The sequence below is a fragment of the Populus nigra genome, chromosome 4, assembly GCF_951802175.1.
Source record: "Populus nigra chromosome 4, ddPopNigr1.1, whole genome shotgun sequence".
Classification (NCBI taxonomy): Eukaryota; Viridiplantae; Streptophyta; class Magnoliopsida; order Malpighiales; family Salicaceae; genus Populus; species Populus nigra.
Genome location: NC_084855.1, coordinates 4046296 through 4072946, shown reverse-complemented (window position 1 = coordinate 4072946; position 26651 = coordinate 4046296). Strand labels below are relative to the sequence as shown.

The window sequence follows — 26651 nt, the reverse complement described above, 5'->3', positions numbered from 1 at the left end:
AAAAAAAGAACCAAATTGAAATTAGTATTATTCTTATTTGAAAAAAAATCAAAAATCTAATATGAGAGATAAATTGAAAACCATAAAAACTTTGACAAAAACGCTAAGAAGAAATATAAGAAATTAAAAGTAAAATGACCAAATTTAAAAACTTACTTTTATAAATTAGAATTGAATGATTAAATTGAAAACAAATAAAACTTTAACAAAAGGGATAAAGGCAAAATAAAAAATCATGACTAAAAGGACTAAATCCGAAACACTAACAACAATAAGGACCAATCACCTTTAGATGTCACGTGCCACCATCAAAAGAAGAGGACACGGAGGAGAACCAAATGAGACGGCGAAAGATCATTTTACATCACTGGAAGACGCCGCATGCTTCGCAAAATTACGCGGCGTCTCCCACACGCTAATAGTTTTTTGCATTTAAAAATCATAAATTAAATGATAAATTATGTTATAACCCTCAACCAAATTAATAATTACTAAATAGGTGGTGGCCCAGTGGTAAGAACTTGGAACCAAGAGGTTTGCTCCATCTGTAGTCTCAGGTTCGAGCCCTATGGTTGCTTATATGATGGCCACTAGTGGTTTACATGGTCGTTAACTTCAGGACCCGTGAGATTAGTCGAGGTGTGCGCAAGCTAACCCGGACACCCACGTTAAACTAAAAAAAAAAAACTATGAGAAAAAGACGTCAATACCCCTGTTTCAATAGCTTAATTTTTTTTGTCATAAATGTCACATACATAATCTTATTGTATTCTAAAAAAGAAAAAGACAACAACACCCCTGCCCTACAGTGTTAGTTTTTTTTTTTATCCCAGGGGTATTTTTTATCCCAGGGGTAATATTGGAAAAGTAAGGAATTAATTATAGGATCAATGGTGGATTTCTACATCAAGGAGCTTAAGGTGCCAAGATTATCTTATTGCTTCAACGGTGATGTGCTCATGTCAAATTTATACCAGTGATGTATTGTTGTGCAAATAAAAAAGGATTATTCATTATAAATATATTCTCCTATCCTTTCACTTTCGTTACTGGCTCAGTTTGTGGACGATTCGATAAGAATATCTCGTCTTCTATCACTATAAAATTTATGTGAATTGGTTCTAATTAAGCGGATGTCATCCCCCTTTTGCAAAAACTTCTTATATATATCTTGTTGAATCTCAGTTCGTTGATTCATCTGAAATATATACACACACACACACACATTCTGGTTGTTGATAAAAAGAAGAAGAAGAAGAAGGAATGCATGAATAAAATGAGAAATAATAATAGAAATTAAAGCAACTAGCTCTTGTCTCTACAGTAAATTGTCTAATTGGATTACCTGTGAACCTCTGAGTAAGCTTTTGCTTGATGCAATTTTTTTTTTTTCCTGCGGTCAAGAGTATGTCTGAGTCTCGATATTGGGCCGATCTGATAACAAACTCGAGATTATCAGTTTCAAAAAGCCGAGGCAGTAAGGCCTGAGAGCACCCTGTTCAAGAATGGGTCAACAAATAAGAAAGTTATAAGCCCTAGGCCCAAATACCATTTCAGTCTAGAAGGAGGTAACCATCCAAGTGGACAATTGCTCGTTTGAAACCCTATCGATCAAGCCCTTCTATTTTTGCTCAAGTCGTTCTGAACTTCTGATCCTGGGAACAGAGATGCAGCTTGGATTAGAGATGTCGCGGTGGAGGTTTTTTCCTCTCTTTTTTCTTTTTCTGATCTTCTTCTTCTATCAAAACTGTGACTCGAAGCATTTTATTTTTGGACTATTTGGGAAAGCGAGCAAGATAAAAAAATAAAATCGAAGTCGCTATAAAGTGTAGCCATTAATTTCATATCACTAAAATTAAGTATTTAATTAGGACATATTCTTTCCAGAAAAAAAAAAAATCATGGATACATCCCTGCAAGAATTGGGTTCCTTTCAAAAATTTCACGGCAGAATAATGTGTGAGTGTAATCTTCATGGATAATTAAGAAATTTTATGGCGCTAAATAGTGATGTTCTATAAGTTATATTTTGAGCCATTAGTTAGTATGCCATGTCATTAGTCCGTGTCAATAAATCTAAAAAAAAAATCAATTATGGTGAGAAATTAAATAGGAACAATCACTTTTCTAAACAATCAAGTCAGTGTAATTAATTTTGTTTGGATACACTACCATATGTAATTAATGATTAATGCTTATTAACATAAGAAGATTAAAAACCAAAAAAACATGTGGGAGTTATCCCGACATGAGAAGATTAAAAAAATTAGCATGGAAAAATATAATACCTAGGCGACAAAAACTTTTCAACATTGTTATTAAATTTGATATAATGATTTAAGATTGAAAAATTATAGCACGACTCCTTGTTATGTCTGGATTTTAAATTAAATTATATGGAAATTATCCCGACATAATTTTATCGACTTAGTAGGTTCAAAAAAAAAAAACATTTCAAGTTTATCTTAATTATTTTACCAAACTCAGGCTTTTGACCCGTGTTATGTGCTCCATTTAGTTAATTATTTTTATTTTATTTTATTTTATGATAAAAATATAAAAAATAATTTACAATCAACTTAATAATGAATGATAAAATCAGATAAAACCTACATTTAAAGAAAAAAATAAAAAAAAAATGCCAAATTACCAATTAAAAAAAAAATTCATGGGTCTGTTACAAAAAATTCCAGGTGTATGGCCAGAGACAAACCCACTAGCCCGATCCCTGTTAATTTTTTTTTGCTTTTTACAAGGGACAGCATCCACCCCTTTTTCTTTAAACAGTGAAACGAAGATAACATATTGTCTTTAACATAACATAAAATATTGTCACCGCCACCTTCATGAAGACAGCGGTAATTGTTGATATTATCAAACGATTAAAAAATATTATCATGGTTAATTGTTCATATGAACAGTTAAACCAGTCCAATTCTTTTAGTTTTTTCATGTATATTTGTGTGTGTGTGTGTCGCAAATGGTAATAACAGCATAATGCATTTTTGGGACGTAGCAACGAGGTGGCTACGGTTGGCAGCTTGCTAAAGACAGCGGCACGACAGCAACAGCAGCAAGAACTATGGTAAGGGCAGTAATGTTGCTGATAGAGACGATGACAGTCATAGAAGTACTAAATCGATGGTGGTAGGCTGGTGATTATTTTATGAACAGCAAGTGAGTAAATATGATGATGCTAATAAAATGGCAGGTCATGGCATGCACAGAGGCAATAATGGTGGTAGAGGAGTTCATGATCATAATAAACTAGAGATATAATCATAGTAAAATTGAACGATGGTTGCTGCTCGTATTTTCAGTCATTTTTACTTTCTGTGACGGTAGAAATGGTGTTGACAGCGGAGCTACCATCTGTTTGCAAATAAAAACTTACTTGATAATGGTATTTTTCCTTTTCTTTTTCAAAAAAAGAAAAGAAAACGCAACGAGTAGCATCTAAATATGTGCATAGATATACTTCCTAGCTGTATAAATAAAGTACTCTCGAGGAAAAAGAAGAGCAAAAAGAAAAGTCTTACAAATTTGTACAGGTGTGATTATGATTCATTGCACCGGTCAATTAACACAACGTACAAAAGCAGCCTGAAAATCATGGCTGCTCGGAACCATCTCAAGAACTGGTACCTGTTCCTGCAGGCCTGGCACAGTACAGCATGCAGGTGACCTTTTCTTACCATAAAAACAAATACAGATATAGCATAAAGATGACCTAAGCGAATGGAACTACTACGAGGGGGCCTGTCAACACTAGCCCGAGGATAATTTCCAGAATTAGACCGTTGCATGTCCATTATTGGACCAAAAAAATAAAAAAGTCAAAAGCTGGGATCCTCTGAATTCAAACTTAGATCCGAAGGAATTGTCAAGAAAACTGGACGTGGAAGAAAAAATGATAATTGATTGAAAGAAAGAATGTGTTTCTTAAATTGAAGTGCATATAATTTATTCATGCTTTATTCTTTGTTTTGACAAAAAAAAATTTTCTTATTAACGTCATTATTTAATAAAAATCAAAGGTAATTAAAATAAAAAACACAAGATTCTCAATAATTTATTTTTCTATAAAAAAAATATTTTTTTTATTAGTAGCATGTGTTTTTAAGAAAAAACTTAATGTGGCTGTATGAAAAATTAATTAATTCATTCATAAAAATCATATAAAAAAATATTTTGTTGAATCATATATAGTTATTATATATTAAGTTATTGTAAATATAACCTAAAAAGCTCCAATAGCATTTGAAAAGTAGAGTAACATGATGGAAATGAAGTCTGGGGCTTGAAACATAAAAGCACATAACTCCAGAGATCAGATTGGAAAAGCAAAGACTTCAAGGACCAAAGTCAACTTTTACCATCACCTCCTCACGCCTATAAGTAGGAGAACAGGAAAAGATCTGGAATATATTTCATATAATATAAGAAGGATCCAATAGCATGCTTAACGAGTCAGAAAAAACATGTGATTAGTTCCACGACATCACGATCATAAACATGGAAGCAGATATCCCACTTGTATATTTACTCATGAGCAAGCAGCTCAACTGAGAAAACTCAACTTTACGCCACATGCTCAAGGGACAAGTCATTATAGTACGTTAAATGGCACTGAAAAGATGACAGAATGTAGTGATGAGAAGAGATCAAGCACAGTGGAGCATGCATCATTGTGCTGCAGCAAACGGCAAAACATTGCAGAATAAAGAGCAAGAGGGGCAGTGATGCCTGCAAACATCATCGTTTTTTATCAATGAAAATCATATTTCATAAAATAAAATAAAAGGAAAGGAAACGGAAAAGTGTAAAGTGAAAGGAAATAATCATTCACTATCCCAAGAACAATAATCATGTAAGCAACAAAGTATGAGAACCATAAATAATTATACTCGTTGTAATGAAAAGAAAGCCCATTGAACCTCAGCAAACATCTGTACAACTCTCTCTCTTTCTTCTCTCTCAAGTTGCCCTTTTTTTATGGGATTGAAAGCGACTCCTCATTTGTGTGCCAAGGCAGTATGGAACGAAGGCCAACACTCCACGATCAAAATCAGTAAACTGGATCCAAGCCACCTCTTCCATGCAGGAAGAAAACAAACATCTAGATTGTGTATTATCGATGAGTTATTGAAATCTTTTAATTTAATGGATGAGAAGGTAATGCTTCTCCCCCATAGTGCTTGTCGGTCCTATCCATGAGTTGTCTCGGCTAAACGGCTTTCTGAATCCACTCCCTTGTTTTCACTTTCTGTTGATTCCTCTCTCATGGATTCAATTTCCATGCTAGTAGTACGAGTCTTTCTGTTCCTCCGATCCTGCAAAGGATTGTACAAGTCAAATTCATGAGCTCTGCAATACTGTAATATCATGAGCATGGTAAAATAAAAGAGTTTCTGAACCCTTCACATCCAGATTTATATAATAGTTGATAAATGAAAAGAAAACATCTGGATAATTTGAGAGAAGTCTCCGGAACAGACTAGGGAACAGCAAATGCAAATAGGGCAGACCGTCTCCCTGAAGCAATTGCTATCACAGAATATAGCTATATCACATGGAACAGTAGGCTTCAAAATAAAACCAAATGGCATTACCCATGATGCAAAAGCTGCCCTATTCATTATGCATACTCGAGGATCATATGTTGTCATAATTAATGGAAGATATTATAACTTTGCGTGAGGAAAAACAACATCTTCCTCAACGGATTCATATAGCAACAAAGGTGTCCACCGCAAGTGTCCAACCTATCCTTTGGTCAGGAAATTTGCAGAATGAGCAATAGGAAAGAAGCTCACAATAGATAGTTTCCGGGGAAACCTATCCCTTCCAGAGCAAGTACCTTATAAAGGTTACTCCACACAAAAACAGGATGACAGGCTATGCACCCTTCTGAAAAGAAAATTAGAATTCCCAAATTTCCATGAAAATATTAACTGCTGAATGGAAAAAGATGAAAAGAAAAGAAAAGAAAAGAAATAAAAGATCATACCTCACGAAGCGGGTACTCATCAGCTTCAAGCATCCTTACAACTTGGGTCATTTTAGGTCTCCTTTCTGCATCAGGATCAACACACCTTAGTGCAACCAAAAGAGCACGTTTTAAAGCACGTGTTGTTGGTTTAACTTCAAGATTTGGGTCCACAACTTCCTCAGCTCTTCTTGTCCCAACCATCATTTTAAGCCACTCAAGAAGATTAACCTGTCATATGCAAGTGATGTGCACTAAGGAAAAACTCTTGGAAGAAGAAAGTTTATATTCTTTTCGAAAGAAAGTGCATGTGATGTGTGTGCCCAAATATACATCAAAGAATATGGTACCTCGTTAGCTGGCCGGCCATAGTCCACAGGGTCCCTTCCAGTCACTGCTTCTAGCAGCAGGACTCCAAAGCTATAAATGTCACTCTTCTCATTTAGTAAGCCTGTGTTAGCATACTCTGGTGCAACGTAACTGAGTTCCACAAATGAGACACCCATCAAGAGATACTCGCCATAGAGACAAACTATTGCACATGTAAAAAAAATGTACACGTACCCAAATGTACCCATAACTCTTGTTGTGATATGACTCTCTCCAGAACCAAGGAGCTTGGCCAATCCAAAATCAGAAACCTTGGCGTTAAACTCGTCGTCAATCAAAATATTGCTGGATTTTATGTCTCGATGAACAACCTTTGGTTCTATTGCTTCATGCAAATAAGCAAGCCTGCCTCAGGTTTACAAAACAATTTCAATTTCATCATCTTTGTGTATACATCAAGGGAAGGAAAATACTAATTCCATTTCTGGCATCATTCTTTATTGAAGTTTTCCTTGAGAAATGAGTTAAAAATCAACCACAACTAAATAACCACTTTAGATGAAGTAAATAAAAAATAAACTGTCCAATCTATACATTTAATGGAGGTTCTTTTGAAATAATGGACAAATGTGGTTTGAATAGAGCTAAGAACTTACGCCTTAGCAGTACCCAGAAGAACCTTCATGCGGGCCTCCCAAGTAAGGATACCATGATGATGCATTGCCCCATGCAGCCATTGTTCTAAGTTCCCATTATTCACATATTCATACACCAGCATCCTGTGCAAATAAATTTTTTATGCAAAAAATCAAGCTCAAAGATGATCAGAGAAGCTATGCCAGGGTAGAATCATGAAGCACATGCCACAGACTCATGTGAGACTGGAAGGCAGAAAATAACATCATACCTGTGAACTCCTTCGATACAGTAGCCAAGAAGCCGCACAAGATTCTTGTGTCGAACATGACCTATAGCCTCCACTTCGACCCTAAATTCCTTCTCTGCCTGTCCCCTAAAACCACAATCCAAAAGAAAATTGTTGGATAAACTAATACAGCAGTGGATTTTGGCATCACAAAAGTAAGAGGTGACATCTTTAAAGAATCCTTACAGATTGTTAAGAAGCTTCTTCACTGCTACCTCGGTTCCATTTATTAGTGTACCCTTGTATACAACTCCGTAACCACCCTCGCCAAGCACATTCTCTACTGCAAAACTATTTGTAGCAAACTCAAGATCCCTAAGTGTAAACCAGTGGCCCCATCCAAGGTGTGAAAATTCTGGCAAGCCGATTAAGGGAGAGGCTGTAACAAGTCCAGCGTGTGATAATGAAGATTGCTTCCGAAAAGTCCCAGAGCTTCCTTCTTCCCCTGAATGGGAACTGCATGCCCTCTCATGGTGATAAATCGAGCTGCATTGACTGGCATTGTCAGGATCACTAGATTTGCTCATTCCCAAATGAACCTGCATTTTCTCTGAATTCTTGTCACTCAATTTATCATTGACTGTGAGGAATAAACTTTCAGGGTGATCGCTGAAATTTTGAACCCCAACCCTATCAACCTTAATATCTTTTGATGTATTTGGTATTTTGGAATGCGAGTACTTGTCCACTGATCTCCTAGATTTCCTCCGAAATGTAACCCATGCAGATAAGGCACAGAGAATAGAAATTATAAACACTCCTACAGATACTCCTATTAAAACCCATAGTTTAAGACCAAAAACCGATGTCTTCTTTGATAGTTCTGCATTCAAACTCTCAGATGACATCTCTGGTCCTCCAGAAATCACAATTGAAAACTGTATTATGCAATCTGACTTTACACCAAGAGATTAACAGATATCCACCTGGACAAAGATAAAATGTCATGGATGTAAATACACATCAAGATGACCAGCTGATGAAGTTTTGAACTTCTTATACGAGATGAATGTTTTGTCCAACACTCTCTAAAGTTAACAACTGAAGCAACGTATTGATTAAAAATGAGCTTTATTTTCCCGATTAACACCAAAACCTCAAGGAAATGAAAACAAAGGAAAATTAATCTACTGGAAATTGAGTAGAATAAATTCTTGGCTTCATCTACAACTATTTAAAAGGAACCAAACAAAAAGAAACTAAACAAAAGAAGGGATAGGAGATAGTCCACGGGACATTTAAAGAATTTAAATTGCGTAACAATTGGCAGTTCCTTAAGGTTTCTGCAGCGCGTACAAACATGAAAACAACTTCTACGCTGCAGGTATTTGACAAATCAACTAAAACCCATTTCCAGAAAAGTCTCTCTGACCCAAGAAACCAATGCAAAATCAAAGTTCAACGAAAAAGGAATCCCAGACCCATAAGTCACGAACAGTTAAATCACAAATCTCAAAACTACGAGAAAAAGGAATAAGTTCTCAAAAAGCATCTCTTATGATCCAAGTAAGAGACAGATAAAGAGATGTGAGACCTTCGAAGAAAAAAAAAAGGGAAGGCATTTACCTTTGCAGTCATCTGAGTGTCAAAGCTAACCCCCTTGATATTCTTCCTTGAGCACCCACAAAAGCAAATAAAGGGCTTCTCTTTTTCTAGGCAAGTGAGACTCAATAAGCATGGATAGGCCAATGTAGACCTGAATAACACAAATCAACCAAAACCCAATAGCCACAACAAGGCAGAGCTGTGGAGAGTAGTCGTTTAGAAGCACAAGTTGTGGCCTCCAATTGGCCAAAAAAAAAGAATTTTGTGAATAATAAAAGAAAGAGAGGAAGAAATGGCAAAGAAAGAGAGACAAAAATCTAATCTTTCAAGGCAAAATGTGTAAAGGGAGAGGGGGGATAGTAATATAAATGAGGGTGATTCTAGGGGCCTAAAAAAGATAAAATGGGTGAAATGGTTGGTGGGTCTTTGTGTGCATGTGGAGGGAAGAGAGAGGGACCTTTCAGAAAGCTGGAAAGGAAGCTTAGTTTGCAATGGAGGAAAACAAAGAGAGAGACAGAGAGAGAGAAACAGTAAAGGGAAAGCAAAATGAAGTGAAGAGAGGTGGCATTTATAACCAGGTAAAGAAAGAAAGAAAGAAAGATTATACTAATGAGAACCCATCAAAAAGCAAAGGAGAAAAGTGAAGGGCAAGAGATGGACAGGGAGAGAGTCAACATAACAGTAGGGAACTCCAAATCATAGCTTGCCCACGAGGTTTCCTTACCAAATTATCCTTTTTTTTTACAGGCTGGTTAATCCTTTTTAATCGAAATTAAAAATATTTGATGAAATTTTATATTTATAATCATTTTTAGTACGAAAATAAATTCCAACTAGAATTCAATACCTAAAAATAGGTTCTCTAAATGGAATTCAATTTAAAAATTTTAATGAAATGTTGTATTTAAAGCCATTTTTAGTGTAAAAAATAAATTTTTAAAAGAATTCAATTTCTAAAAACAATATAAAAATAAATCAAACATCAACCTCTCTTATTTATTACAATAAAAAAAGAATAAATTAATATTAAAACTAATTTTTAAAAAACACCATCTCTTTTTTTTATATAACTATTCTCCATCTTGTCAGCAGCAAATATTCATCCCTTTTAAAACCTCATCTATACCATCACCAGAACACTATTTTCTTATTATTTATTTTATTATTTATCTTTAATTTTGTGACTTGCGTAGTCGTGGAAAAATAAGACCTTAGAAAAAGGTATTTGGATTTGATATTTTTGGGTCATTTAGTATGGCAACGGAGGAGAATTAAAGTAAAATAAAGGTGATGGTGATATAATATATCTTTAAATATGTTAATTTAAATTATATATTAATTAAATTTAAATTGAACACTGTGATTGAATTTAATTATAGTGAAAAAATAATTTTAAATAATCAATTTTTTTTCTCTGTTTTGATTTTAAAAAAAAATAATATTATTTAAAAAAATGATAAAACAATATAATTTGAAAAGGTTATTATGAAATACCACAGTTTAAAGTTGTCGTCATTATTAAATTTATTTTTTCAAGATTTTTTGGGAGATGTTATGATCAAAGTTTTGATGTATTTCTAAAAGTTTTTTTTTTCTTATTTCTTCATTTTATATAATTCGAGCTAACTCATCTAATTTATTTTTTAGATGTCACATTTTCAAACAACGGATAATTTTGAATATCTCAAGTTTTTTATCCCAACATATATAAAATATGATATTTTACTAATTTTTTTAAAACATTATGTTATTTTATTTTTTTTTTTAAAGTGTTAATAAACAAAAATACCCCTCTCTTTTATAGAAATTCTTGCTGATTTTTATTTTTGTTCTAGATCAAAGGAGAGTTGAGCAGAGAAATACAAGGTGCAATGTCCTAATCCGTTGTGACCCAAGAAAATAAATCAATCCATCCAGTGTTGCGTACGATGTTCAAAGAAAAAAAAAATTGTTCTGGTTAAACATGCACAGCCTTTATGCACTTGGAGTATCGTTTTTATTTTCGTATTTATAACTTGTATTTGTTTATAACTATGAATAAATAAGCAGCCAGATAAGGCATGCCAGAAATAATTTTATTTCTCATCTAAAACTAAGACGAAACATGAAGAAAGATTTATATATATGTAAAAAATATAATTACAATATAATTTCAAATCACAGGTGTAATGAATGCATCATCTAGTAAATAAAGCAATATCAATAGAATACAAAAAATATCTAATATTTTTTTTTTTGGGATTCGAGAGAACCCATCCCTTGATGAAAAACGCATTTTAAAGGTTCAGGTGAGTGAGTAAAACCCGGCTGTTTCAGGCTCTTACAAGAGATGCAAGTCCTTACTCGAACTCGAGATCTACTGTGTAGATTTCAAGTCATTTGCCACCGTGTTACGTCCTTTAAAAACGAAATATCTAATAATTGTTCAACCATGTACAATTATTTTTCTTTTAATAATATAAATTTGCTATTTTTTATATATAAAAAAAACAGAGCACAATTTTCAAGTCCATTTCTTTTCCGAGTCACTTTATAATAAAAAAAAGAAAAAATATATAAAAATAATAATCCACGCGAGCTGCTATTCCTTAATCGGAAGACAAAATTAGGTCTTTGTTGCAACTAGCCTTTCATGTATTTCTTGTCTTCCTCTCAACTAGCTAATCAACTCTGTAGCTATGTAAATGATGTTGCAGCGGTTATCAAGGGCAGTTATGTCAATGTATATTCGGCCATGCCTGTGTTTGTTTTTCGGCGTATTCGTGATATTTTTAATTTTTTTAATATATTGATATTAAAAATAAATTTTAAAAAATATAAAATATTTTAATATATTATTTTTAAAAAATAAAATAAAAAACAACTGCTATGAACCCGAAAAGAGCTTTTCGAGAGTAATAAATTAATTAATCATGGCTCGGAAGGAGATGATGCCACCCCGTAATCGGGGAGAGTCAGGGAGGCTTTGAGTTGAAGCATCGATAACTTTAGATTAAAGCATGTCTCCAACAAAACCTTTTCAATTCTCATAAAAAAAAAACAAATCCTTTTTATTTCTTTCTTTTCAGAAATCACATTAGAAAACATACAATGGAACATACATAAAATTCTGCCGAGCGAAGAAAAATCATAAAAAAAGAGAGATGAAGAGCCAATCGGAGTCGGTTTTCATGGGTGGCATTCGAGAGATGATGAGCACCAGCTTCGACTTGATTAACATGGCCAATTGCAACCGTCTGATCATTATAAATCATGTGAAGTGTAACTTTTATCAGCATCTAGAAAAATGAACAGTTGAAAAAAAAGGCAGCTGAGGTGTGTGTGAGTTATACACAGCCTTCTCCCCCGTGGCCACTTGCTTTCCTAGAAGCCTTGCACATGCGTCACGTGAGTGGCACGCGGAAAAACTCCTTTGCTGAACTAGATGCGAAGTGGTGATTGTTGTTTCAGTGTTTCTAAAGAATCTAAATTTAATTTAGTAATTGTTTGAAATTAAGTTGGTATAAATATTGTAATTTTTTTTTACATTTCCTGTAAGTTTATATTGAAATTTAGCTCTCACTATGTAAAATCTTTTCTCTCACAATTTTCAAATACATAAACCATATTTTCAAAAAAAAAAAAACACAAATACTTGATAAATTACTACAGAAGACAAAGATTGATTATTAAATAACGACACCCATAATGATGAAAGTAGTGTTACAAGTGAAAACATGAAACATGTAGGATACAATGATTAAAACTTGTTCTAGAATCTAGACTAACTTGTAAGAAAAAATCAATTCAAGGTTGACCGGTTCACTTGATTTTTTGGTCAAACTATGTTGCAAAAAAAAGAGCCTATAATATCATTTTAACTTTTTAAAAAATTAATCTAAATCCACCTAAATTAACATGTTAAATATAGATTTGAAACCTTTTATAAAATATACACAAAATAAGGATAATAATCGAAGTATTATACGATGTCTAATCTTTGTGTATACACAATGAATAAATTTAAAAAAAATAATTTTTTTTATTATCCTTCAAAAAAAAAGGTGCATATCTTCATCATAAATCATGACATATTAAAAGATACATGTGAATTTAGTAATGATTGTTTTTTAAAATATTTTTTATTTTAAAACATATTAAAATAATATATTTTTTTATTTTTTTAAAAAATATTTTTAATATTAACATATTAAAATGATACGAAAACATCAAAAATATATTAATTTAAAAAAAAAATTAAAATTTTAAAACAATTTTCAACCCTGCCAAGTTCGGGAGGTGCACTCACACAACCTTGAACAGTGCTCAGATGTGTGTTCGGGAATGTTGCACGACATGCATGCTCCCGAGCCTGTTTTTCTTCCCGTGATTGATTTTTCTATAGCAGCATGCCATGGCCGTCGTCGAAGATTTTCTTCGCACGTCACGCACACAAATCATTGATGAGAAAATGAATTTCATCAGCAGGGGGGGCTCGTGAAAGTGGGCGAGCTTTAATTCAACGCTCTTGACAGTACATAAAAAAAACCAGACTTTCTTGTGATTCGCGAAAACAACCCTTAAATATCATTAAAAAGCGAGAAATGAAAAGACGAGAATAGGAATACAAAAAATAATTTCCATTTTCATCTATTAAAGTACTCAAATTTCATTTGAATTTATTGTTACTATTCAAAACCCGATATTAAAATTAAATATAGTTTGTATTTCCCTTTTCTCATTTAAAGTATTTCATTTCTGATTACCCAAAGGACACCTTGGAGCAAAAAAAAACTTTACATTGATTAGAAGGACATTAGTTTACAGCGTTGCATTACATTGTAAGCCGAATCATGAAAATTTTGAAGGTAAAAGAAATTACAGGCAATAGATAATTATTTGATATTATTATTAAATTTGATTTAATATGTTAATTTTATTTTTTTTTAATTTAATTTCTTGTTTAACATGGATTTAAAATTAAATTGTATGGAAACTGCCCTGATATGACTCGATCAAATTGATAGGTCAAGAGACAATATTAATGACATGTAAAAAGCATCGTTTAACTTTAAAAAATAATTCAAGATTTTTTTTTAATATTAAGACGTTAATATTTTAGAACGACTAGACCTTCGCAAATTAACATGTTAAAATCATAATTCGGGTTGTCATAATCTAATTTTTATCCCTTTTAAAAATTAAAAAACAACTGCACCAAGGTTTTTTTAGAGAAATGTTGGCATATTTTTGGAAAAAAAAGACTATTGTAAAAAATAACAAAAAAACATGAAAAAAATAATTTGCGATGAAATCATAAAAATATTTTTAAAAAACAATCGAGAAAACTTATCCAAAGCAAGTAAAACTAGGCCAGGGATAATTTTGAGGGAATGGAGGGAATGCAAGTAGGGGGTTTAATTGAAGTGAAATTGAAGAAAAAGTTTGAAATTGATGGAATTTGCATAAATAAAAAGGCTAGGTATGAAAATTTTTGAAAGTCTTATTAATGCAATCATGATCTTAATTAAAGAGAAAAATTGAAATATGAGTCAACTGGTCAAAATTAAAAAAATTAAAGGATCAAAGGCCAAAACAAAAGAAATGAAAATGATTGGAAGTCCAATTCATTCAATTAAGAGCTTAATCGAAGATGAAAGGGAGACTCTATGGCAAAATTGGCCAAATATGCACAAATTGGATGGCCAAGGACCAAAATTGACAAAGCAGAAAAAGTTGAACCAGGGACAAAATTAAAAGAAATTCAAAGTTAAATGTTCAATTTGGGACCTAATTGAAAGTCTTCGAAAACAAAAATTAATACTGAAAAGACACCGAAGTGTAAGGTCTAGCTTGAAATTTACCAAAACAATGTAGTTTCATCTTGATAAGAAACCCTTATCTAAAAAAGACACCATGCCGTTCAGATTTTTTCTTGAAGGGAGAAACGACGTCGTCCTCTTCTTCGTTGAAGGTTTTTCTGTAGAATTCCAGCCTTTCTCGCAAGCATGGATAAACCATCTTTGTCCACTTTGATCTCTTCATTTTGTACGTGTTTCGAAACAAAAATCACTCCCTTCTGCACCATCTCATCACCCCTGCAACCAGCCAAAAAAACCCCTGCACTTTATAGCCCTGAACCCGATGAAAAAGCCGACCAAAAAACATGCCTGAACCTGCTGCAATGATGGTACGAATGTGGCTGGACATGTTTCAATAACTAAAACTTGGTGATAACTTTATTTTTAAAAATAATTTTTTATTTAATTATATAATAATAAAAAATAAATATTTTTAAAATTAAATATGGGTTAAATATTAAGATGATTTTTTAAAATTATGATAATTTTATAAAAATTAAATTGAAATAATTTATAAAAATAGATCTAAAATCAAGCATTTATTAAAGAATAAAACTGAGAAAATAATGACAAAAAAAAAGATGAAAAATGAAAAAAAATAATATCTCATTCACTTCACTGTTTATTGTACCTCTAAGTTTTTTAGAATAGAAAATATAATTAATATCAATTCAAAAAATATTATTTCAAGTGATATATACATATAAAGAATCTTGCACATTTAAGGAAAGATCTGTATTTTTGTAAATAATAGAATTATTAATATGATAAATTAAATGAAAACTATCACTTTTGTGGGGAGCTAAAATAATATAATTGTTTCTTTTTGATATGAAAACAATCATTTTTTAAAAAAGCTAAATTAATATAATTATTGTTTTAGTAAGGATTAGTAACCTAAATTATGATTAATGTATTGAAATATTGTCTCATCATGAGAATGTAAATTAAAATTGATTCATCTAGAAAAGCAATAAATTAGCAAAAGCAATAAATTAGCAACATGAGTAGGATATGATAATTTTTATCTTTTATTTTTCATTTCTATAGTATATAATAATCGGGTGATCATTATAATTAATTTAATTTTAAAGAATAATATTTATGTTTTCATAATTCCGTAATATAAGATAAAATAATTTTTGTATGAAGAAATAATTATTTTAAAGTCATGGAAAAAAAAACACTTATAATTAAACTCAAGATCTATTTTAAGTCCATTGTTTTCACAACTCAAAAGTTTTCTTCTTATTTATGCATTAACCATTAAATAAATATGGTAATGTGCCTAAAGCAAGTTTAAAAGACAACTCATAATAATTATGTTAATTTGTCTGTTTTTTTTCAAATAATTGTTTCCATTTAATTTCTCAATATAATTAATTTTTGAATTTACTGGGTTAATGATATATATATATATATATATATATATATATATATATATATATATATATATATATAATTTCCACTCTATTGGCACGAGGAATTTGTTTGCACGCACGCGTTACATGCAGGGTACAAGATTTTTTAAAACATAATAATAATTTTTTTTTCAGGTATTATGAAATTTTCTTGTATTATTAAATATGAAAATACAATAATTTTAAATTTATTTTCTATCAGATTTTTTTAGTAATGTATTTTTATTTATCTTAACGAACATAATGTTTTTAATTGAAATAATTGTCTCTTTTATTTTTTTTATAATTATTAAAGCAAGTTAACAAAAAATATCATTTTTTTGTGATTGAAAGCTAAAAAAATAAATAATAAATGTGATAAAATCATATTTAAAATCTATGTAAAAATTTTAAGAATAAAAAACGATTTGAATTGTATTTTCATGAGCTTTGTTTCAGATACATAATACATCACAGTGTTTGCTCATGCATAGCAACTCTGAAGTTAAAATCATAAAAGATTGAATTAAGGAAACAAAGGGTGCTGTAAAAGCTGCTAAGAACTCCAAGAACAAGGCCCGTTAATCTGATGGGCTAGATTCCTGACCCGATTTCTGGCCCTCTTCAATATCCTGGTCGGATCGCATCTTCTAGGGTTTAGCGTCGCATCACCGGGAAATAAACCTTGTCATTAAAGAATCAAGACTCGAACATAGGAGTTCCAATCCAGCCAATGGCATACTCCTATTCCAGATCTCAATCCTTTTCTTTTCTGAACGAAGTTGAATTTCAAGCTCATCTTTTGTTTGGTCTGTGGGTTTTCGTTAATAAATCTTTTGGATTCCTCCACCGAGCACGTTCAGAATGGTGGCAGTTACTTTATCTTTCTACCCCCGCCCCTTCCATTATCTAATCCAGCACCCATTAATAAGCAGTAACGGACATAATCAAGCTCTGCCAGGCGCTATTTTATGGGATTTATACAGGACATGCACCGGAAAAGATACCTAAACCAGAGTAAATTATCAGAGAAAAGGTATAGCTTTTTAAGGAAATCCATTGTTTCGAGACAGTGGAATTGAGTTGGTAACGTGACAGGTCATTTATGCACAACTCTAGCTATCCTCCTGCTTGCCTACAGGTTCAATTAATTGGGTGATATTTTAAAGTTCATGAATTACAGTTACATTTATATTATATCATAAATGTAAAATATAGTAAAAGGATTCGATTGATCACCGTAGCAATTCACAACACTCATAATGTTTTTTTTTTTAAATATTTTCATCCTCAAATCTTTTTTCTTTCTTTCTGGATTACAGTTTTTTATTTTTAATTTCATAACTAATTTATAAAAAATTATTGAGAGAAATTTGTTTATCAACACAAGATCAAAGTGTAAAACAAGAAATCTTGTGGATAATCTCAAATTCAGTAGAAAAACATTCTTTTTAGTCCACCTTTATTTTTTCTTACTCCATGGTCTTTTTAGTTTTTACAATTTTAATTTTGGGACCAAAAATTTATTTTTTTTAATATTTTAATTCTTGAGTTTGAAAGAAGAGATAGTTGTCTAAATACTGCGAAGGAGAAAAAAAATTTATGAATAGTTACTTTTTGGTGACAAGAGTTTTTGTTCTTTGTATTCACATGTTTTATTTGATGAAGAGAGTTTGATGATAGTGATATTTTTCCTAAACTTGCTTAAAAAAGTAGATTGGGCTCAATTTAGATTTTTTTGATTCAATTGATTCTTAGTTTTTAGTGATTTTAAGGTATTTTAGGGTTGATAAGTGGTTTATGGAGATTTTTATAGTATTTTTAAAGTAAAAATGGCTAGAAATTTTAATTTTTAAGACAAAAAAACCCCTTTAACCATTTTACAAATACTACAGCAGTGGTTATATTTTATGTTAACTCTCAAAGGTAACATATCACATCCCACTACAAATGACTTGTCGCATGCCACCACAAACAACTTGTTGCTTACTTAAAAAAAAAAATGGATAACATATAAAAGCTTAGGCTTCCATACTCAGACATGAATGAGCTTTTTAATTAAGTCCAAACACATGGGCTTGACCCATCAACACCTGATTCTTCCTTTTTTTTTTGTTTAATTTCACCATTCATTGTTGGTTTTTTATTTTTTTAACTTCATCCTTTAATATTTGATTAATTTGAATTTGAATTTCAATATTTGTTTCAATTTGCTTTTTGTTGGTTTATTTCAGTCTCAAACAAATATTTTGATATTTGATGGTTTATACTCAATTTTACAATCATCTATTTTTATTATTATATAATTAAGTAAAAAAAATTATAATAAAACCCAAGAGAGTTCATGATCAAGATTGTGGGTTTGGAAAGTTAATCCGTGAAGCCTAGGTGGATTCAATGTATAACTATCTAAATATTAAAAAAAAAAAGATGTTATCTTAGACTTTTTTCTTGTAAAGTCAAGCTTTGTTTTTTTTTTTTGGTCATTATGATATTTATAAAATCATTAAGTTGATTAGGTCATATTTGATAAAATTGATCCACTAAACCAAATTTAACAATCTTGTCAAAGAATTTTCATCCATTTAGATATTCTTTTTAATTTTCAAGAAAAAATTTAACAATTATGTAAATTTGCCTAAAACACGTGAACATGATTTTCTTGGAAACAAATATTTTAAATAAAAAGTATTTTCTAGTATTCGGTGAGAAATGAAATATAAATTTACGAGCCATATTCAATAATTGATTAGGATGGGCAATTACAGTGTTACTGCAGTTGGTATGTATGAAACACTACTACTGCTTTTGCAAAACTAGACTGGAATTATGTATCCTGTTGTTCCTCTTCCTACAGCCTTTGGTTTATTACACATGACATAATAGACCCAACAATTATGAGGCACCTAACTCCATCAGATTATTAGTCGCATTAGGCTTGAAATCTTTTACTCTGCATCACAGCTGTACTTCCCTTGTTTTTTTCCTTTATGAAGAAAGAGATAAGATATGCTTTATGGTGTTGCTTGCGAAAAGCTATTTCTGGACTACTTTTTTCCCAATGATCATTAAGAAGATAGTATCAGCTATAAGCGTTGTCCAGAAGGCAAATTTATTGTGAAAAGTGCATAGGAAGCATTGAGACCAAGGGGTGTTATAATTGGTTGGTGGAAACTGCTATGGATCCTTTATATATCCCTCGGCACAATTTTGTAACCTGACTCGAATCCTTCAAAGATAGACACATAAGAAGAAGGAGAACTACTGGCCCAATTTGTGTTTATGCAAGTATACAAATGAGAGTAGAGATCATTTGTTCTTTAAATGTCAATATGCCAAGGGCATTTGGAGCGAAGAATTGAAAAAATGCGACGTCTCCACACAAGTCGGTATTTGGGACCAAGAACTGGGATGAGCAAAGAAAAATTTGCAGAAAAACATTTTTTTCTCCATGTTGTTAAGAATTTCACGGTGCTCCTATCCTACCTCTATTTTACATGGAAAAGAGAAATTTCAGATGGCCTGCATTACAAACCTTTTATTTTCATAGTATTGTGAATACCATACTTTTGATGGTAAAGATGGGTTAATGACACGTTTTATTCTTGATAAAAATGCAACATGACCTAGATGCTGTAAGTTTGATTAAGAGTGACGAAAACAACAAAATTTTGCTCCTTAGCAAGCATTGCCCGCTGCGAAGCACGGGTCTAAAAACAAAGTATACACTAAATCCCTAACAGCACCGAGGAACACAGAAGATATATACTATTACTCCAAGCACATCCATAGTTACCTTAAAAACAAGTACGTCCCTGGCATTTCTGAAAAGATTATTACAGCTTGGCGCCACCAAATGCAATAAAATCCCACCAGCTGGTGAAAAGTCCTGTGCTGCAATGCATACATTCAACTAAATTATAGTCCTAAACTAGTTGCTCGTTGAATTCAATCAAGCAATAAAACGTCAGCATATCATAAAAACAAAATAAGTGTCACATATAATGTTTGCAGAGGCGACAAGCATATACATATACTCGAGAAGATTATTACTGCTAGATCTACGGACTGTTACATAAAACCATGATCATCATTCAACTTGAAACACGTGGATGGAAAACCTCGCTAGTGACATTCATGACTCATTAAGGCAGTTTTACATCTGACACTATACATTCTTAGTAGAAAACTGTTATTCATGTCTATAATCCAACTCTATTTGAACTGAAGTCCTGCATCCATTGTTTTGGCAATGAAGATCCAAATATTCGAAGAAGCAAAGCTCTTTGTTTCCTGCCTAACTTGTTTACACCATAAGTGCGGTAGACACCAAGTTTAAGTGCTTCTCGCCCTTCTTCAACAGCTCTTTTCCTAACAGACGTTAATAAACCAGTCCCTTGTGGATCAATTTCATTACTCTCCATCTTTCCATTCTCACCTTTCTCTTCGTCTACAATCGCCACACTGGTACCAGCATCTACCTTTTCTTCAGATTGATGGCCGTCATCTTCATCAGTCTCAATTCCAGCTCTATCAGTGGCCCTTTGAGTATCAGACAGGCTGCTACCCCACCATTTATTCGTAGCTGTTGATAAACCATCTGATGGAAATCCATATTTAAACTCATCCAAACCCATCAATCCTTTTGCCAACCCTGGAGTGAGCGTGATATGTTGCCGCCCAAGTAGAACATCCTTAGTTCCTTGTTGCTGCAATTTGTGAGGTTTGGAATTCTCATTGTTTTGCTGCTGGATACCACTGATCAGATCATGAAAATAGGCCAGAGAAAGAAACTGAATCAAATTGAGTATACATAAATACAAGAGCATATAATTCAAATGGATTTAGATGATAGAATTGTTTTCATCATGTCAAGCATTCCCTCAACAGAAATTTACTAGGTGATATCTGATTCTCTCGTGACCTGCTGTTCACTTATTAGATCACAGACAAAATGACTAGACAAAGACAACTGCAACTAACACACCATCTGCTAGCCACTCTTATCCATAAAAAGAAAAAACTCACCTCCACATTGTCCTAATCAATGCAAGAAGCAAGGATAATGAATAAGCATGCACACCAGAAACCAATTCTGAATGCAGACACATAAAGAAAACCTATCAAATATTGCAAAAGGCGAATCCAACCATCGCTACCAACGTCAAACCTCACAAAATCTATTCTTTCAAATTTTTCCCATTAAAAAGTCTCTATCTTGGTCGAAATCTTTAGTAAGAACAACAAAAACCAACCCAGGTAATTTTTCCTTCAGAGAAACTTATATTACCACAATCCTATTTCTTAAATCTTGTTAGTAAAACAAACATAATGACAAATTCTTGAAAGCAAAATTTATGACAAATCAAACGGCGTTAAATTCTAAAACTCTGTAACTTGCTTGCATTGATTGGTAAAAAAAAAGAAAAAGAAAAAGGAAAAAACACACCTTTTGTTAGCAGCCTTGGCGAGGTCGGCAATGGCTTTGATTTTTTCTCTAGCAGCATACCTTCTAATGTCCTCTATACTCTTTCCAGCTAAGTACTGAAATAGCCGGGGGGGGGGGGGGTGTTAATTAAGTTTCTATAGAAGAAAATTACTGATAGGAATCGAGAAAAACAAAAACAAAAACAAAAACTGACCTTGCGATATGGCCATCTATCAAGACCATTCTCACGGCAGATTTTCTTAAGCACACTGACACAGACGCCTGCTCGAATAATTACACAAAATATTAATAAAAAATAAATAATTTGAAACTTGAAAGTTCAAATGTGAGATGAAGGGAGAGAGGTACCGAGATTGTTAGCGGCATCGGAGAGAGGAAGAGAGAAGTGCTTGGAGATGGCTTCCCAGGAGGGCGGTTTTGATTGATTCGGTTGTTGCTGCTGCTGGATATTCATTTTGTTTGAAAAACTTTAAAATCAATCTAAAAGCCCAAAAATATAATCAAGGGTTTCTTTAATCCGTGAGAGTGATGAGAAGAGATTCGAGCTATGGATGGATGGATGCTGTTTTCTGTGTTTTTTTCCCTTTTTTCTTTTTTATTGTGACGGACGGTAACCTAAAGGGGGAGTTGGGGTCCGACTCGAGCGCGCGCTCTCTCTCTCTCTCTCTCTGTTTCTATATATATATATATATATATATATATATATTTTTAAATATTTTTTATTTTAAAATATATTAAACTAGTATTGTTTTTTTAATTTATTTAAAACATTAACAAATTAAAATAATTAAAAAATTAAAAAAAATTAATTTATGTTCTTCTGTCAAGGAATTCCCATACGTGTTTGTAATTAATTGAAGAATCATCTAATTTCTTTAATTTTGAATTGTTAAGTTAATTTTTTGCATCCAAAATATTCAAATTATTTAATTACATTGCAAGTTTTTGATTTGCTTTTTTTACATATAGAAGATCACGTAATTTTAAAATTTGTATTTGAAAGACATCATTATAAGTTTGGAATACAAGTGTGAAATTTTAGAAATAGTGCTAATATCAAATTTAACATATAACTTTAAAATTCAAAATTTTCTTAGTTGGGGAAAGTCATAAAAAACCTCAAAACAACTATATAATTATATTTTTATAGAATTATTTTCTCATGAGATATTTTTTCTTTTTAAAAATTAATAAGATTACTCTAGTGATTATCATTACTTTAGTTTTATTATTATAAATCATTTTATTTAATAGCTGATGCATATACACCTTTAATATAAAGTTTGAGAATAGACGAAAGGAAGAAACTGCTCCCTCATCTTCTTCTTCAATTTATCTCAGTCATTGATTTTTTATTTTCCTTACCTCTCACACGTCCTTTTCAACTATTCCCACCAAACAAATGCTTGACCTTTCAATATGATTGCAATTAATTTAACTCGTGTTTGCTCAAGGATCTTTTTAAACTTAAAAATTTCTAGATCTGACCTCTTCCACCTATAAGGTCCAATCAATCTATAAAATCGTCTACCTATAAGGTTCCAACAAACTTAGAAATTTTGATACGAAACCTAAAATCCCCAGATTTGACCTCTTCCCTATCATGGAGTTGTCTTCTCTGTTCGTGTTTTGGATTTCAATACTAGCCAATGACCCACGATCACTCTCTTAGGTTTGTTCTTGTTGCTCTTTCTTCTCTAATCTACGAGTCAATTCTGTAATCTATTATTGCATATCCTCCATGATAAGCTCTTGAAGGTTTCCCCCAAAGAAGAGTCTCCTCATCCTTTTTTTGAACATGCCCTATTCTGTGATCTCTTCCTATTATGGTTGTTTAGTAGCACACAACAAACAAACAATTAACTTATGTTGTTCATTTATGTAATTCAGTGTCTCATGATCTGTAATGAGGACGAACTCTTTTTGCACTAAATAATATCGCTAATGTTTGAAACTCTAAATAATAGCATAAAGTTTCAGACCATACTTATAGTAATTCTTCTTTGAACTAGATGACTTCTTATTGAAAAAAGTGATAAGCCGCCTATCTTGGTTAAGAACTCTTCTAATGCCTATCCCAAATGTATCACAATTAACATGAAATAGCTTCTTAAAATATGAGAGTGCTAGTACAAAAATTTCAGTCATTTCTCGTTTAACAAGCTGAAAACTAAATTTAGCTTTTTATGTACACTTAAAAGAGTGCCCCTTCAAACACTTCATAATAGGTGTAATAAAAGAACTGAAGTTTTGGATGAAACTCCTATAAAAAGGATACAAGTCCGTGAAAGCACCTGGTATCATGAACACTTTGAAAAATTTGCACCTTTTGCAATTCACATACAAATGCTTATTTTTTAAGATTGTAAAAATAGCACGCCAATTCATTTGGAACCCTACAGATCCACTCTTTTTCCTATTTAAAGAGTAGCCCCTTGTCTCTATGTTTTCACATCGAGAATTCTTTGCAGATGAAGAGATGTCAAATGGGCTTCTTACTTTCCAAACAGATCCTCCTACATTTATATATAAACACTGATTTATCAAGAATACGCAAGAAAAACACTTCGAATTGTTGATTCATCGCCAAAGATGGCTTATAACCAAGAGTTCATTATCTAATGGATTTTTCCGTTCTAATACTCTATCCGAGTGTTATCAGTATTTATCAAATTTGTTCCTATCTAATGGAAGGCTATTGGATTGTATTTGTTGCAAATTCTAATTTGAGTAGAAAATCAAAGTTCTTTTTATTCCTCCGTTCATACATATTTCAGACATTCATATATAGAGTTAGATAAAATTTTATGTGATTTTGTAAACAGAATAACAATTCCATCAGTGATGATCAATCCATATAATTGGATAAAAAAAGATCCAATAATGAGATTTTTTTTCAATAAATAAGAAATTTAAAATGCTCGGGGATGAAAATGGGAGAGTGTCTACAATCCCTGGATTTAATCAGATATAATTTGAAGGATTGCTATTTTTTATGAAGCACAAATAGAAAAATTTATCCTGAAAGCGGAAGAACTACTGAAATTGTGCGAAATCCTCACAAGAGTTTATGCACAAAAAACAGACAAATTCTTATGGGTTGGATATAAAGACATGAAAAGTGATGTTTTTATGTTAATAGAAGTACAAGTTTATGGAATTATTGATCTTGTAGCAATTACATTAAAATTAGCAAGAATTTCACCCAAATCACGAGTTTCTTATCAAAAAGTTTCATATTCTATTAATTTGACTAGGTGAGATTCCAAAATGGGGTTGTAAATCAATACATGATGCATGAACCTCATGCAAATACTGAACGCATTGTACATCCCAAATGATATAATCATCAATTCGTATAACCCTTGCCGAGTTTCAGCACCTTTCTGCTGAGGGGGCAAAGCTGAAAGATGAGAACCCAAGAACCCAACTCACACGTGTTGTTGTCAATTAAAAAAACAATAAAGTGGGTCCTAAATTCCCAATTTACATAGCCGAAAAAGTCATGCTGTGGAGGGGCATGATTTTTTATGATCATACATCACAGGATGGGAGATTTTGCTTATATCCCCTGTTCATGTCGAAGATTGACCAGAGCAATTATAGCTACCACCGATAAAGATTGAAAATCAAAACTCACTTCTTGCATTTGGAGAAGGGAACAGCATAGGATTAATTAGATTGTGTTTAAAGCTATAAGATCAGATAAATTCATCTCTCTATCAAGATTCCATATAACACTGGCACCTTATAAATAGCTTCACAGATCATAATAAAAAACAAAAAGAGAAGAAATAAAATTAACTAAGGAAGATTTAATTTCCTAAAAAGTGTCAATATATTCTCCTTTTCTTTTAATAGCTGTCTTTTGTAGCTGTCAGTATATTCTCCTTTTCCTATTCTATTTCTTTCATAGCTGTCACTATATTCTTCTTTCCTTGTTTAATTTCTGTCATAGCTGTATATCCCTTGATTCTCTCTAAAGATTTCAATTATTGTCTAGGCCTAGTATTTTACAGGATCTGATTATGTTTATTCAATCCTAGAATTCAGGGATTTGATACTTCTTGATGTATATATATATATTGTAACTCTCTTAGTGAAAAATACAGAAAACATTTCAGAATTTCTCTTGTATTATCTTGTCATGGTATCAGAGCCAAAATTCTGAAATCAATTCATCTTGTGTCTAGTTCCTTGTCTGGTTCTTCTATTCTGTTTTTCTTGGACTTGATCTCTTGGTTCTTGTTTCTAGTTAAATCATGTCTCTAGAACGATCTGAACATTTTCTTGTTCGATTCACTGGAAAGAACTATTCTGCCTGGGCTTTCCAGTTTCAGATTTTTGTCAAGGGAAAGGAATTATGGGGTCATATTTCTGGGACAGTTCCTGCACCTGACAGTGAGCAGGAACAGGAGAAATATGTGAAATGGGAGGTGAAGGATGCTCAGATTATGTCTTGGATCCTTGGAAGTATGGAACACTCCATGCTTCTCAATCTCAAGCCTTACAAAACCTCTAGAGAAATGTGGGATTACCTGAAAAAAGTTTACAACCAAAGCAATACAGCACGAAGGTTCCAATTGGAACTCGAGTTGGGTCAACTCAGTCAAGGCAGTATGTCAATACAAGAGTTTTACTCTTCCTTTGTAAATCTTTGGGCTGAATACACAGACATTGTGTATGCAAGTGTACCTCTTGAAGGACTTATTGCTATTCAAAGTATGCATGAGACCAGCAAGCGTGATCAGTTTTTAATGAAGTTAAGGGGGGAATTTGAAGCAATCAGGTCCAATCTGATGAATAGAGAACCAGTTCCTTTCTTGGATATCTGTGTAGGAGAGCTTCTCAGGGAAGAACAACGGATCATTACACAGGCTGTCTTGGAGCAAAAAGCTCAAAATTCCACTCCAATTCCTGTTGCATACACTGCTCAAGGGAGGTCTAAAGGAGGTAGAAATATGTCAAATGTCCAGTGCTATAGCTGCAAAGGATTTGGGCACATTGCCACTACTTGTACTAAAAAATTCTGCAACTATTGTAAGAAAACAGGGCATATCATCAAAGACTGCTCCATCCGGCCTCCAAAGAAATCTGAAACTGCCTATAATGTTTCGGTTGGTTCCTCAAATACTCCTAGTCCTGGTCAGTCCTCTATTACCCCTGAAATGGT

The 26651-nt window shown here is 32.4% G+C and overlaps 2 protein-coding genes across 4 annotated transcripts; both read right to left on the bottom strand.

Moving 5' to 3' along the window:
• Positions 1 to 4823: 4823 nt before the first annotated feature.
• Positions 4824 to 9484, bottom strand: LOC133692129 (probable receptor-like protein kinase At2g42960). 3 transcript variants are annotated; one of them, XM_062112841.1, is made up of 9 exons: positions 8811 to 9484; positions 7431 to 8170; positions 7227 to 7331; positions 6976 to 7098; positions 6554 to 6724; positions 6340 to 6469; positions 6011 to 6220; positions 5861 to 5910; positions 4824 to 5333 (listed from the first exon to the last, which is right to left on the bottom strand). In XM_062112841.1, the coding sequence occupies exons 2-8, from the start codon at positions 8090 to 8092 to the stop codon at positions 5899 to 5901; spliced, it is 1413 nt and encodes a 470-aa protein (XP_061968825.1). In that variant the 5' UTR covers positions 8093 to 8170; positions 8811 to 9484; the 3' UTR covers positions 4824 to 5333; positions 5861 to 5898. The 3 variants fall into 3 exon arrangements, 2 of the variants coding, with proteins under 2 accessions (XP_061968825.1, XP_061968824.1); XR_009841827.1 differs by having other exon boundaries at positions 5198 to 5333; positions 5817 to 5910; XM_062112840.1 differs by lacking the exon at positions 5861 to 5910.
• A 10492-nt stretch (positions 9485 to 19976) lies between these two features.
• Positions 19977 to 22130, bottom strand: LOC133690597 (uncharacterized). Its single transcript, XM_062110822.1, has 4 exons — positions 21827 to 22130; positions 21672 to 21739; positions 21479 to 21573; positions 19977 to 20787 (listed from the first exon to the last, which is right to left on the bottom strand). The coding sequence occupies exons 1-4, from the start codon at positions 21930 to 21932 to the stop codon at positions 20232 to 20234; spliced, it is 825 nt and encodes a 274-aa protein (XP_061966806.1). The 5' UTR covers positions 21933 to 22130; the 3' UTR covers positions 19977 to 20231.
• Between the last annotated feature and the right edge of the window lie 4521 nt (positions 22131 to 26651).